This window comes from Xenopus tropicalis, chromosome 3 (assembly GCF_000004195.4).
Source record: "Xenopus tropicalis strain Nigerian chromosome 3, UCB_Xtro_10.0, whole genome shotgun sequence".
In the NCBI taxonomy this organism is placed as follows: Eukaryota; Metazoa; Chordata; class Amphibia; order Anura; family Pipidae; genus Xenopus; species Xenopus tropicalis.
The window spans coordinates 54967820-54983780 of NC_030679.2; the positions used below are offsets into that span (position 1 = coordinate 54967820).

At 38.6% G+C, this 15961-nt stretch overlaps 1 protein-coding gene across 5 annotated transcripts in view; it reads right to left on the reverse strand.

The window, feature by feature from the left end:
* Window positions 1-5351: 5351 nt before the first annotated feature.
* Window positions 5352-15961, reverse strand: part of poc1b (POC1 centriolar protein B) — a 45419-nt gene continuing 34809 nt past the window's right edge. For 3 of the 5 annotated variants that reach the window (XM_012958844.2, XM_012958841.3, XM_012958840.3), the window contains 2 exons: window positions 7863-8051; window positions 5352-5619 (listed from right to left, as the gene is read on the reverse strand). In XM_012958844.2, the coding sequence (XP_012814298.1) occupies window positions 5515-5619; window positions 7863-8051 (294 nt within the window). In that variant the 3' untranslated portion in view covers window positions 5352-5514. Of the gene's footprint in view, window positions 5620-7862; window positions 8052-10362; window positions 10500-15961 lie in introns of those variants that run through there. The other 2 variants (XM_018092032.2, NM_001004988.1) reach the window with 2 other exon arrangements.

The window sequence follows — 15961 nt, forward strand, 5'->3', positions numbered from 1 at the left end:
AAGAAATATGGCACTGACAATGCATTCCCTACAGTTAAAGACTACAGTAAAAACTCTGCATACTTTGCAGTCATGAAAAGGCCAGACAGGTCCCTTCGTGCGAGGCTGGGAACACAAGTCGTTCTCAGTTGTGTTTGCCAAAATAGTCACAGGAACTTCACCTGAACTTCCTCTTTCACGGAATCTCTTTCACAACTTTGTGCAACTTAGAAAACGCTGATGGTTGTGAAGTTCACTTCTATTTCTGTTTTCTTGTTTTTTCATTACATTTTTTAAAGCAAACTTTCATGAAAGTTGTGCATTCCTTTCCTGTCTAGATGTGCAGCTTCATAGGAAGCGACCAAAAGACACAAGAAAGGTGAAGCAGTTTATTATTGTGTGAGTGCTGTGGCCAGAATACAATGGGGACTTGCATAGCTAAAGCTCCACAATCTTTTGGAGGGGTGAACTGCACACAAATGATATATACCATATCTGGTGAAATGAAAAGTCCCATCATAATCCTGAGTTCCATGCCCATTACCTATAGGTTCTTAGTTCAGACTGCAGATGGACCTTTTAGATACATTATCCACAGATTTAGGCAAGCGTGTCTCACCTGCCCTTTAACAATTCTTAGCCCCTCATTGCCAGGAAGTTGTCTAGTGTGACACTGACCTTAAGGCCATACATCAGTGTTATGTATTTTGTACAACTGAACTGTCTAATAACAGATTACAAAAAAAAAAATTGTGTCTGAGCTCCTAAGGAAAGTACAGTATGTCTTTGTCAATGACGTACAGTGCTTACTGTTGGAGAAAGGGTTAACTGCACTGCATCTCCACCATAAGACAGATTAAAAGTGTTTTTTTAAAAAAAAACTCTTTATTAGCAAATGCATACACTTTGGAAATGGTGGGTGCTGGCTTTGATGGTACAATATCAAATTAGAATACAGAGTTGAAGCATTCACAACACCCAGAGGCAGCCTTGGTGAACAATCCCAAACACTAAGGGGCACATTAATCAAAGTCTGAATTTCGGATAATCAAAAGTACATTTAGGAAAAATGCGTGACTTGTGCGAAAAATCGTATTGTGGTCGTAGGAAAATATCGTTGTGCGATCTGAAAGTTATGACATTTTTGTATCTGAACAATTATAAACAGTGCGAAAACTTTGACTTTGATCCTTCAGTGCATGATTTTGGAAGCCTCCCATAGAACTCAATGGCACTCTGCAGCTCCATCCTGGCCCAAGGAAAGTCACGATATCGAAGCTTGAATGAATCCAAAACTTTCGTACTTGTTGCTCCAAATATGATTTTGTCACACAAATTGATGCAAAGCACGGAAAAATTGCGTAAGTTAACAAAAATATCGTAGAAAATACGCAGAAGTCTATAAATTAGAAAAAATACTATTTTTTTTGTAATTGTACCCATTCGGACTTTGATAAATCTGCCCTTAGGTGCAGCTTACAGTGGTGTATTACTACCGGAATCTATCCCTGAGTCTAATCGCTTGAGTTCCTATACTGGGACATGATACTGCAGGGAGCCTCTGACAGCTCCACTAACTACCCTGATCCCGCCTCTCAATCTTAGAATGAGCTAATACAAATTTATCTAGGCACTTACTGGAACCTACCTCACTTCCAGACCACTCACTCTAGCAAGTAGGTAGACCAAAAGAGAGTGATCATATGTGGTTTCATTTTAATGACTAGGGGAAACCTGACACCCATGGCCAAACACTAAACTGCCAAGGGGCCTGCCAACCAAGGGACCTGCTCCCCCTAGTATTGTGATGTAGATGGAAGTGGACCTAGTGCTGTAGGGCTATTTCTCATTGGTCAATGAATTCTGTATTTACGGATGGAATGCTACTTTAGGGAGCTATAAGAAGATACTTGGCAGAGCTTTGGGGAAATTTTACATCTCCTTAACACATAATTATATTGGAGGATGCTGGAAGTTGTCAAGTTTTTGGTCAGCTACTTCAACAAACAAGGGGGCAGTGGGGCAGATTTATGGAAACCCTAGTTTACTAAAGTAGTTGACCAGTACTTAACTGTAGATGCAAGAAAAGTCACCTGTGGGAGTGTGACTTACCAACACAATGGAGGTGTTCTTGTTTGCTGACAAAGGGCGATTTTGGTGCAAATTAGGTTCTATATTACACAGTTATCAAACCAAACATTACTAACTACAGGAACTAAAACTAATAAAAAAGAGGCATGGAATTTCACTGGAATTTTTTTTCACATAGTTGAACCACTGGCCGTGGAGAGTTGTGGAGAAGTTTTATTAAACAATATTTCTTTCATAATCAAGCCCTAACATTTGTTTCATGCTTCAAGCATTCATAATATGTTGGCAAATGCTGTATTCCAGCAGCCTTTGGGTGGAGAAGATTTAGTCAGCACTAGTTTTGCCTTTCTGGATGGAGAATTCTGGAATCTGGTCCTCTTATACTGGAGAGAGTTAATAGATTTTAATGTCCCCGTCAAAGGAACAAATCTTGTTGAAGCTCCAAACGGCTAAAGCGCAGCCAAAAAGAGAGACCTGTACTTATTGGCTGTTCTACGACATATGTAAAGAGATGCCTGACTGTGCTGCACTTTGTACCACAAACTAGACTTGTATTACAACGTACAGTGCCAAGCCTTTTGTATGATTTAACCCTTGGTGCTCTAGAACCTGCATCCATGGCCTTCGTTGTACTAACCATGTATAAGTACAGCAAAACAATATTTTCACACAGAGTTTCTGACAGAGTTCTCTGCAAAGTGTTTGGTGTACATATACATTCTTTGTACTGGGTTTGGATGTTAATTTCTAGAACCAAAAAATACATTATTGTGGAAATAACACAAGCTTTGCAGTTGATACCACAGAAATACAATAACAGAAGCCACCTGTAATTCCATTAATCTTGTAATATTGCGAGGGAGACCAGTGATGTGTTCTTTCTGTCACCAAAATGAAGTTGGGTTTATTGCCACAATCTATTCTTTACAGATGAAAAAAACCTGCAGACTTTTGTGCTACAAAAACAAATGGTAAACCAGGTAATAATCTGAAGGAAACAAATATTCATTAAAAATACCTCAAAAAGGGTTTAAAACCCACCTAACATTGCCTGCTTAGATTTATATACTAGTACAGGCTTACAGCAAGTGGCTGATGTGTAGTTTGCACTCTGTATTACTATAAGGCTCTTATTCTAAGGAGAATCGCCATCTGATCTGAGTTCTGGGACTGAGGCATTGAACATTACCAATCCCAATGGCAAATGTAATTTAAAGACAGTGTAAGTGGAGATTAAAAAGGATGAAAACCCCCAGGCTTTCTCATGTAGATAGCCCAAACTCAGAGTTATTCTTCAAACAGCAGTCAATGAGTCAAGTGCAAACTGAGGGGACAGGATTCCTACTGGAGAATGTGGAAAGGGTTTTTTTTTTTCATGCAGTGTTGCATTAAGAATCCAGCTCTGTGGTTGCAGTATAGCTCCCATCATGCTTTTACTAATATGTAGGAGAATGCCAAGTTAAGAGTTACAAACCAGCTTTATTTGCGTGGATCAACATTGCCCCTTTAAGCTGGTCTGCCAGTGGTAAATCAAGAGTCCAACATTGCCAATTTATTTGTTGCTGTCTCAGAAACCTCGAGTTTGATGTTAAATTAACCTTCATTGTTTTCTTTGAATAATTCATCCTGATATTATTTCTCAGGAAACATCACCCATAACAGGTGAAGTCAGAAAGCTCTTTTGTGGTCCTAATTAGTTAATTAATATCTTTTGTGGTCCTAGTTAGTTAATTAATAGCTTTCTTTATATATACTTAACTTGTTAGCCATTATACAAAGAGCTAATGAGTGTACTTATAAAAGAAACCCAATTTATTTTACTTCAAACTAATGCAGAATATTACAGTTATATTACAACAGCTCAGAACTGATGTATTTAACTAGCTGAAGGCAACAGGGCAATTTCAGTCAGAGCAGCAGCTCTCGACACCAAGGGTAATGTTGCTTTTTTGCACTTAATTATAGGATGATTTTTTCCAGCTTACACATGGCCACACATTTACATAAAATCAAAATACATCTTATAACTACATGCACAGTTACGCAGCATACCATGACTTTAAAGCGGCAATGTTTCACACCTTTCTAAAGTACCAACCCAGGAAAACATTTCAAATAACTCTATCAATACTTCCATCCAAAAATGACTATTTTAAATGTTCAATTGTTTTGAGAACACAGATGTCAAATCAAACTGGACTGTATCATCTTACATTTAGCTTCAGAAGATTTAAGGTTTAAGATTGAAGCAGAGACCGACACCAAAAATATGTTGTATTCCAACCTAAATACAGGTATGGGTTCTATTATCCAGAATGCTCCCAGACCTGGGGTTTTCCAGATAAGGGGTCTTTGCATAATAATTCGGATCTCCTACTTTAAAGGTGGCCATACACGGGCCGACTATAGCTGCCGATATCGGTCCCTTGGACCGATTCGGCAGCTAATCGGCCCGTGTATGGGGAGAGCAGAGCGGCCTGGCCGACCGATATCTGGCCTGAAATTGGCCAGATCTCGATCGGCCAGGTTAGAAAATCTGGTCGGATCGGGGACCGCATCGGCTCGTTGATGCGGTCCCCGATCCGACTGCCCCATTGCCGCCCACATAATCCGATCGTCTGGCCCCAGGGCCTAACGATCGGATTATTATTTTTTTTACCTAAATGGTCCCCGATATCGCCCACCCGTAGGTGGGGATATCGGGGGAAGATCCGCTCGCTTGGCGACATCGCCAAGCGAGCGGATCTGCTCGTGTATGGCCACCTTTAGTCTGCTAAAAAAAATATTTAAACAGTAACTAAACCCAATGGGATTGTTTTGGCTCCAATAAGGATTGATTATATTTTAGTTGGGATCAAGTACAAGGCACTGTTGTATTATTACAGGGGAAAAAGAAATCATTTTTAAAAATTTGAATTATTTGATTAATATGGAGTCTAAGGGAGATGGCCTTTCAGTAATTTGGGACTTTCTGGATAATGGGTATCAGGATAAGGTGTCAGATACCTGTTTATGACTGATTTATCATTCTTCTTACAATGTCTAATTATAAAAGTCTGGCAATATATGTGCTTGGCCACAGTAATTTAGACTAAGGATGCTGTGCATTGTGCAAATACTTGCCTTACCAACATCTCATTCTGAAACCAAGTGTAATTGCTGCCATAACAGTCTTTACTCTTTTGGAAAGGCAATATACTTGCCTCGTGTTTGCATCACTATCAGGCTACAATTATCTGCTTGTTATTGATCTCTATTAGTGTATAATAAGCAAAGCAAAGTAATATAAAATAAATATTTTATTTTTAATATTGCTAAAAATGATAAAGCAAGTAAAACCTTAAAAACAAGGCACTGTGTGAAACCATCGGTAAAAACAGCATTTGAACTTCTAAAAAGAGAGGTGCTGAAGTGATAGTGTGCATGGCACCTGTTTGTCACATATCAGTCCGATTCCGATGCGTGCGCTGGGATTTTCTGCTGGTTTTCCAGGCATTCTTTCAATTTATCTTCTGTTAATGTCAGCCGGTGCTCCAAAATTGAAACAGTCTGCAAAAAGAGGAAAGCCATATAATAATTACAGATGTCCTTAAATCCCTCTCTCTCCAGCTTCCAGTTAATTGGCAGGTATGCATTTCATATAATATATTATTTGTCTGCTCTCTCTTTTAGCAAATAATATATCCCTGTGATGACTGTCATGCTATCCCTGAGCCTGCTAGCACTGCCAGTATTCTATTTTCCTTTGTGTGTACAATGGAGCTTTGTCCACTCCTATTAGTTTGATTTATCTCCTTCAATTCAAGTCACATTTAGCTGTAATATAAAATACAGGTATGGGATCTGTTATCCTGAAATCCTTTATCCAGAAAGCTCCAGATTACAGGAAGACCATCTCCCACAGACTCCACTATAATCAAATATTTTTTTTTAATCAATTAACCTTTTCTGCTATAATAAAACTGTACTCTCTACTTGTATGTATGTATATCTTTATTTATAAAGCGCTACTTATGTACACAGCGCTGTACAGTAGAATACATTAATACAAACAGGGTGTTAATAAGATAATAATAGATAGATACAAAGTATGACAATAAATACAGATAAATACAAGATACAGTTGCAATAAGTTAAGAGTCGAGGACACAAGAGGAAGGAGGTCCCTGCCCCGTAGAGCTTACAATCTATATACTACTTGATCCCAACTAAGGTATAATGAATCCCTATTAGAGGCAAAACAATCCTATTGGGTTTATTTAATGTTTAAATGATTTTTAGTAGGTTAAAAGTATGGCGATGCAAATTACGGAAGATCCCTTATCCAGGTCCCGAGTATACTGTATAACAGGTCTCCTACCGGTATTATTATGTAGTCCCATGACAGGCAGATTTTGGTCTGAAAATGCTTAAAGTTGCATTTTCTGAGAATATTCTCATCCTCAGGCGGTGGGCTGTTTCCTAATGACAGGCTATGGCCTGATTCCTGTGTGCTATAAGCCTTAGCCTTAGGGCACACTATGGGATGCTCTGTTCTCGTCAGCTACTAAGGGTAGCGACATTGACAGGCACAGCGTTGTGCGCAGCTACACTGAGCGGATTTCAGCATGCTTTTGCATTTATAAGGAAGCACTAATGAACCATTTATATCTCAAAAACTCTAAAACCCATTTATAAAAAGGAATTATTAAGCATCAGCTACAGCTAAACTGAATTGAACAGCAATTTTTGAACAGCAATGGTTCCCCAGTAGACTCAGAAACCTGGCTAAGATAATGGGATATGGAGAAAAATAAAACTAATTTGTTTTAAAACAGAAAGCAATTTGAAAAAAGTATTTATTTGTTGTATCTTAAAATGATACATTTTGTGAGTAATCATCTACAGCGAGCTTTATATGTCATATCTCAACCTTGTCTGCCTAAATGTGCAGATGTTTTGTGTAAATGCACAGCTCTGATTTAGGAATACTACATAACAGCTCATACTAATTGGATTTTCAAGGTCCATTCTCATTGTCTGTAAAAGGAACAAGGTTTTACAGTAAGTATAGAAATGGTTTGTTTATACCCAAACAAGGCATTGGCTTTAGCACAGCTGGTCACCTTAATGAGTTAACCCACTGACAATAGTTACAAGAATCAATCCACCAGTTGAACAATAGTGTTGGCATTCATATTGTACAGAGGTACAGACAAATTCAATACAAAAGGCAGAAAAGTGGTGGTGGAGAGTGTGGGAAAATAAAATGTGAGGCAGGGGAAATATGAATTGTATCGGGGATGAATAGCATCAAGCTTTTAAAGGGAGCGAAAGAATAAATGTGGGTTGAAATACTAAAAGAGAGATTCAGCATTTTTTTGGTAATAACATTTCTTAAATCAGAACAGCACTTAAAGCGATACTGACACGTTCCTATGAGCGATCCTTCCATAGGCTAATTACAAATAGAAACACAGTACTCCAGGCTATGGAAGGATCCCGCCGCCACCAGACCAGCGTGACTGAAACAACTACGGAAGTGCCTTTACCCGTGTTGGGAGCGGTAAGTATTGCTGGGCTGGGGGCAGCTTTGGGGCACTTTTGGCCGCAAACATTTTGCGTGGTGCAATTCATTACCAATACTGACACTTTTCTATGGATTTTCATAGGAACGTGTCAGTGTCACTTTAATTTTAATTCTAATTCATGCAAAACAACATTTACAAATGTTACCACGTGTCATTAGCAACATGTATTATGAGAATATTCTCTAAATGTGCTTTTGAAACATAGTAAAAAGACATTCTTACCTGGGTCAACACATTCAGCTGATCTACAATCTGTTCCAATGTATTGCTCAGTGAGCGAGGAAGAGCACCTTGTACACCTACTAATGGATGTTCCTTCTGTCCCTCCACACTAGAGGCCAAAGGAGGCATGGGGTAGTTGCAAACATTATCATTTCTTTCATACTTATTCAATGTGTGCAAAGCTTTTGTCTGTAACGATACAATACCAGGTACAGTTTATTAGTTTCTTCTCCTAATAGACACATATATGGAAAGAGTGATACCATAAACCAGTGTTGTCCAATTTTTTACATGTAGTGGGCCACATATTCCCCATAGAACAGCAAAAAGCAAATGGCACTCAGGGCTAGAGGAAAAAATTCCTTTTAAAAAAGATTTTATTTGCGGAACAATGCAACGTTTCGAGGCAAAATAGCCCCTTTATCAAGCACATATTCCCCATGCCACAAGTTAAAGGGCCAGATTCTAGTAAAATAATGATGTCATACAAATACATCTATTGACCACCTGAGCAGATTGCATTTAGCATTCAGCATTTAGACACATTTCCTTTTGGTGGAGACATTTTTATTTGAACTTGTTGTGCATATTCAATGGTTGAATACATATGCATTTATTCATCTATCTACTGAACCACATAGTCACATTATAACATATCTTGTCATATATGTTGAGACCCTCTGTCTGTCTTTTTACTGGTCCTAATTGTATTGGCTGGATAAAATAAACACTGTTTTTTTAACTTGCATTCATTGTATTTTAAAAAAAGCAACTATTGTCATTCCCTTTAAATCAGAGGACTGGCTGTTAGTAAGCTACAGTTTTCTCATCAAATAAGAGTTCAATCTGAATGCTTGCTCCTGATTAATAGAGAATGAACTATGCAATTATTAATAAGTAATACTGTGGTATTTCATTAAATGAAATGCAAAATTGCCTGAGGGCAGATGCCATCTTTTGTAGCATTTTGTAACCCTTGATTAAAGAGCCTGATTACTTTTCAACAGGATATGTAATTAAAAGATTGCTTGCTTTGCCAGAAGGCAAACATTTAACATAAATACCTCTGAAATGCAATCTCTGCCAAGAGTTAAGCAGCCATAATACCAACTGAAGTACCAGTTTTCCCTGGGGCTATATTGAAAGCTGTGCCATATTTAAGCCCTGGTTTATCCCATATTCTACTCATTTAATGGCTTCAGAGCTTCCTGTTTAGGCATGCATGAATGTGCAACTACGCCATTTGTTTGTGTGCCATGTGACACACTGCGGCTCTTCTCAAGGTCAATCAATACGTTCAAATGGGGTTATTACTAGCATATGTTACACTCCCAAGCCCAACATCATTTCAACTTACTTCATAATGCATAGTAATTATAATGTAATGAAACACGCCAAGAAGCCACCCAGGACTTCTTCAGAAAGCTCCTTACTATTTTAATTCTCTGTTCTAGTTATCACTGTTTGCGGAAACCCACTGTTCTTTTCAAGATTAGTTTAAGCAGTTATATAAAACATTATTTACTATAGTACAGCTCTCAGATAACTGGTTATGAACAGGGTAAAAGAGAGCCATTAAAATACATTAATGGTATACTGTCATGGGATATGAAGAACATGGTTAGCCCCATTTGAAATTTCACAATTAAATATAAAAAAAACCTGTTTGCACTTTTAAAAGAACGATTTCAGTGCAGGATTCGGCTGGAGAAGCTCTAATAACTGATGCATTTAAAAAAAGACAAAAAAAATATATATATATTTTCCCATGACAGTATTCCTTTAACCTCTTCTAAGGAAGGGGTGTAAGGATAGGGTGCACAGTGCTCATGAATGCATATATATGCAATACAGTGCTCCCGCTTTATGATACCTGTGTGGAAACAGGTTAATGAGGATGGCAATCAAAAAGTAATAATGCAGTGCTAAATTGCTGCATTAATCATAAGTTTACAGAAATATTTGTTATGGTGTATTTACATAGCATTGCCATGTTGGTGAGGTCACCAAACAAGCAGATCTTTTCTTGAGATACCCACCTTGAAGCGGCCCATATCAGATTGATTTAATTGCTTGGCCCTCAGGCCCGAACGATCAAATCACATTGATGGGATACGGGCAGTCAGGACAAGAACCACATCAATGAGCTGATTGGGTTTTTAAACTTGCCCGAGTGACATCTGGCCGACTTTCATACAGATATCACAACAGTATCCTGTAGTGAAGGATGTTGAAGCAGAAGCACAGACTACTAGTTTAGTGCATTTAGTAACATTAGTAGTACCGTTGATGTTGGGTTATAGAGGGCCTGGCAGATACACATTGCACAAATTATATGTGCAAATTAACATCTACTTATGCCACTATGTTGCTTATAGAAAATAAAAATCTAGCAGCTAAGGAAGTCAGAACAGACTAATTGTGCAAAGGTCTGAAAAACACATGTACTGTGGACTGATGGTCCAAAAGTAAGTCAACAAGTGAAAGCACTGCCACTGCAATGAAGGACACATTTTATTAATATAGATATAGGAAAGAATGTTAGACATAGCATTGGCATGTTTGGTGGATCACACCTCAGTCAGTGCAGGTCTGAACTATTTTCAGAAGTCAGAATCACAGCTTGCAGGTGCCTGCCTGTATAAAAAAGCAGATTTGTCATGAGAAGAAGGGCTTGAATGCAAAACCATTTCCTTATCTTATCTAGAGGATTGTGGATTGCTAGGTGTATATTCCTGCTGGGTAAGCCTATATGACTAATTCACCACTAATTGTGTTTCCCTGGGCACCAATAACATGGACAGATAGATTGAATGACATATCCTACTGTGTAGCCCAGTGTAACTAATAGGAAGCTAGCTTTTACTAGTTTGCTGCACGTATACAACCGATAACAAACATTTGATTTTTTTCCCAGGGCAAACTGAGGAGAACACCATTTCAGAGTGTAGAGCATTACTGCAGGGTTAGACCAGTATTTAGACTAATAGGCATTGCTGTTCAAGTAATTTCCATTTCAGCTATGAGAACAAATTATTCAACTCAATAAAATGGAAAATTTAACTTGGATTTGGTAACAAAGTCCCATCAAAGGAGAAGAAAACAGCAGCAAGATGGTGAAAGGGCAGACCATGAAAAATAACTGTGCTGTACATGGGGGCAGACTGCTTGGGAAAGAATATAATCATTGTGAGATAGTTTGAGAAATGAGGGCACAGTCATATTAAAAAGACAAAATGAAAGGCACATGCTGTTCTATGATGTGCTTTAGGCACTTTGGTTATAAAGAGGTTATTTATGAGTGAACATGGGAAACAAACTTTGCATCTGCAACACTGCTCAGTACACCACATCCTGGATGTGCAACAGTGTCATCCCCAACCACATCCCCTTTGTATTTGTTAGTTTAACCACACAGATAACACTGTCATACTCAGCTTCCCTTTCTTTGAATGAAAGCCCTAAATTCTCATTCTGTAGATGTATGCACATACATACATTTTCTGTATAAATGCGCTGCAGGGTTGTGGTCTGTTGGGGTACCCCTAGTTGCCTGTATTGGCATCTTGTGGCAGATGCTTCCTTCTTCTATGAGGAGAGACTGCCTACAGTCTGGAGACATTTTACTTTGTACTGTTCAATATTATTTTATTTTCCTATCAACAATAGTACTAAATGTTGACTCCCATAACCTAGATTAAGAGATGTCCTGTATTGTATAACTAAATTATATACAATGGAATCTGTTCTTACACAGAGCAACAATGGATTGTAAAAATTAACTTTGTTAAAAAGAGGGCTGACAGTCAACACTGACCCATGCCAAATCGTTGTGATCTTATTATTAATCTTCTCTATTTATATAGCGCCTGCACATTCCATGCACGTCAAGTTTCATTGTCATATACAAATAACAATGAAGCATCATTACTGTAATTAAATTTTTTGACCCGTGTTCCCCCCCAACTTTACCTAAACATATTAAAAAAAAATAAAAAATACATCAGTTCCTCCACAAAGGAGCTTACAATCTAAACACACACACATCATCAATTATAACAGGACCCAGTTAACCTGCCTTTAGCTCAGAGTGTTGGAGAAAATAGGAAACAGAATGGCCCCTTGGACGACAATATGAACTGAACATTGTGTGACTCTGGCCCAGGGTCCGACTGGGGGGTGCAGCGCCCAACAGGGCTGCCGCCCCAGGGGCCCTGGAGTTGCCCCCGCCGGCCATGTCCCCCCCATCCCCTAGGGGCCCCGCTGAGCCTCCCTAACCTCCTGTAGGGGCCCCCACTGAGCCTCCCTAACCGACATCCTCCCCTGAGCGCACTAAAGTTTAATGCATCAGGGGAGGAACAGTGTCGGCTGGGGGAGCGCCCCGTCTGACCCTGAAAAATGTTTTTTTAATACTGCCTGTGTGTGGGAAGTGACCGTCTGATAGAAAGTGAGAGATACAAAAACTGGGCCAATTGTTTACATTAATGTTACCCTTTTTAGTCAAATGGTACATAATACAATTATGGTTTGACCCACTGGATCACAAGGAAATCGGAATGCAAGTGCTGCAGTGGTTGTTACTATCCAGACCAATACATACTGTACATCAGCTGTTAGTGTGCTTATGCACAGAGTCCTCTGATAAAACAGTCCAGCCCTATGGCATTTGTTAAAGGAGAATGCTATTAATTATACAGCCCAGGGCTTAGTAAGATAGATTACTGTATGGTTTTACAATCACATTTGCTTATAAAGCAATAAACCATTTTAAATGGCTACGAGATAATCTTTTCAGTTTATGGTTATCCCTCCCATATACTAAGGATATTTAAACAAATCACCTTCCTAAAGGAATTCTTTTAACATCACGCACATTTAACTTTTATGACTAATGAGGACACTGGCATTCTGGTTAAAGGTACTGACCTTGGCTTTTATACAAAGTAAGCACACACACTCGCTGAGCTGCTTTTCTTTTTGTATTGCACTTTTAGTTCCTATTCATATCTACAGGTTTGAGAGGCTATTGTGAAAGAACATGCAAGTGTTGCTTCAATCACAGTCTATTATTTATATAGTTTAATGTACCCAACTACTGTAAGGCTTAAGGAAAATAGGAGTTCTGTGACACACACAAACAATACACTCATATACGTAGGTACAATAAAATAACTGGCCAAAATATTAAAGCTCTGGCCAAGAATTGTGAATTCCTTGAGCAGTGCCTTCCTGTGTGGGTAGGATTTTCTGATGCGGGTGGGTTGCATATCATATCTATATTGCTTATCTTACATTATCTTTATTTTATTTCTTTAAACTATTTTTTAAAATGTTCTACCCCACCCACTTCTGATGATGTCACTTTGCAACAGCACTTCCTGTTTAAGGTGGTCAGCAGGTAACGGATCAGGTTGCTGATAAGGCAGTAGTGAGTTCATACAAGTCCAAGCAAGTTAAAATGTGGGTTGTGAGTTTGGGTCATGGGCTGTGGGTCTGGGTCAGGTTTTTGTTCCTTTAATGCCCACTGTTATATCCTGCTTCATACACATCCAGAACACCAGAATACAAAAGTGATCCGACCTACAGCTGCTGTACAACCTGGGCTTATACAGCAGCCACAAGACAGGGGTAAAAGCTAACAACTTTTTATTCCGTTCTTTAGCTTATAAATAAAAATACAAGCTTTGCTTATCAGATTTTCAGAAACAGAATCTGGGGGAGCCTTTTGATTTGTGGTCACATGGTAATTTACATGCCAATCACTCAACAGTTAGAGTCCTCACAGAAATATATTAATACTAAGCAAAACCAACCAAGCTGACTGAAGCAATTGAAAGCCCGCAGATTCTGAAAGGTGAGAAATTCCACAACAGAGAGCCAAGTTTAAAAATAACAAGCCAGGAAGGATAACGCTCTAACACTTACATAAATTGCAAAATACTGATGTGCATGCACTAAGTGCTAAAAATTTCAAGGCCGCTGAAGTGTGTAAAAATAGTTTGGGAATGCAATAAATTGGCCAGCAAGGTGACTGATAACATTCAAGCACACAATGTGCAGAAAAGAACTAAAAATTTTTACTTCCATGAAAAAAATGGAAAGGCAATGGGTGGCTGGCTGCCATAGTGCAATATAACCTGTGTTAGAAAATTCAGTCCCGCTGACATGGTGCTTCTCACTAGTTCGAAAGCTATATGTCTACAATGTATATGGCATCCATTTGTCACAATGTACCAGTTCACCTGCAATATGGTGCAGGTCAGCCCAGCCTACCTACTTGCCATTCAAAGAGTCCCATGGCAATTGATAAGCTACTAGTAATGACAACACCTTAGGACCCATTTATTAAGAGTAACATAGAATGCCAAGTGCAAAAGCACAGGTACAAAACCCTATGCTTTTTTTGCAGTTTAAACCCTGCCCATGGGATGTGTTCTTAAACGCAGGTCTTTGCACTCCAGAATAGTGTGTAAAGGTGCAAAGGAGGGGGCTTTTTGCAGCATGTAGATGTCATATAGATGCACAAATTAGGGAGCCTAGCGGGTGCAAAACTGCAGGAGGGCCCTGTTATTACCATTACGCGTTTTTTCTTCCACTGGAACTTACGGAAAATAACGGCATAATATCTGCCGTTCAGATGGCGCCCTTTTCCATTTATTTTACACAGTTTTTTTATTAGTTTTACACAGCATAATAAATATGCCCCCCTAAAGTACTGTAAATACTATTTGGAATGTGGTTTGACTTTTTAATATCAAGCACTTTTGAGATATTTATCTTTCTATATTGCACCCCCTGATCCCCAGCTGTCCAGGCTCCCCCATTAAATCAGACTTGAGCAAGGACGTACAATGAACCTTTTAAGGAATAGACATAGGCAAAAGAACTTGATGTGCGCGCTTTTCTTCTAGCGCTTTACATGAATGGCCCGCAAACACAGCTAGGTGCTTGGACACCCCCTGGCCATCTTAGGATCCTGGGTGTTACATTTAGAAGGGTGAATATCTTAAAGGGGCTTGATTTAAAAATAAAATCACAAAAATATTTGGATTGCATACTATATTAATTGTTGGACAATTCCACTAGATATAAACAAAATAAATATTTTAAACAAATAAAACATAATATATTGTTGGACTTTAAATTCCATCATGGTTCATTTCCTAAATATTGTTACTGCTAATGAAACCGATGCTGTACACATGGAGCCGAGCAACAAACCCTGACCTACATAAGTTTTATTGACTAAACATCACTTGCAGTATTTCAGTTCCAGGGCTGTAAACAAGAGCGCCTGTGCGAGATTACAATCCTCATTCTGTCGATCCTTTTGTCTAACGTAATTAAAGTGTTTGCACATGAGCAGAACCCACTTTGTTCTCATTACCACATAGCTCTCAGTTTGAGAGTAGCAGGATTAAAATAAAACCTCCCAAAATGCTATAAGGGAAGAAAAAGAATCTTCCCACACAAGGGCCTATAAACAGCACTCTGACATCTCCAGTAGTCATAATTGTATTCAATTGACAGTACGTTCAAACTGGTATTATGTACAAAAATACATACCCAATATTAATACATCACATAAATATGACTGATTAAAATCATTATTTTTGATCTGCTATCCAGAATGCTTGGGCCCTGGGGTTTTTCAGATAAGGGATTATTCTGTTATTTGAATCACCATACCTATTTGGACTACAGATAAGTGCTTTCTAGCTCTTTAGTTCAATGAAAATCGTAACTCTGAGTCAGTTTGTTACTTCTGCATATGAGATCCACACACAAGCGGTTTGTTTGGTCAGAACCACATAAGCATCTATGGGAATTTCTATATTTTTAACTGGGCCTTTGTCTACTTTATAGCATAAACACAACTATGTTCTCTGTACTAGCGATGTGACCCCCTCACCCTGGCAAAGACAGGAAAGATAACTGCAAAGGGTTAACAGGTGAAACCATTAGGAACAAGGATGCTATTTCTGACAAAGTGTAAATGCCATTTTTAAAATTGTGCATGAAAAAATTAAATTGCTTAACTAATTGAATGGAATGTAAATGCAAGTTTGCACTGCCATCATGTGGGTTATATCAATTAA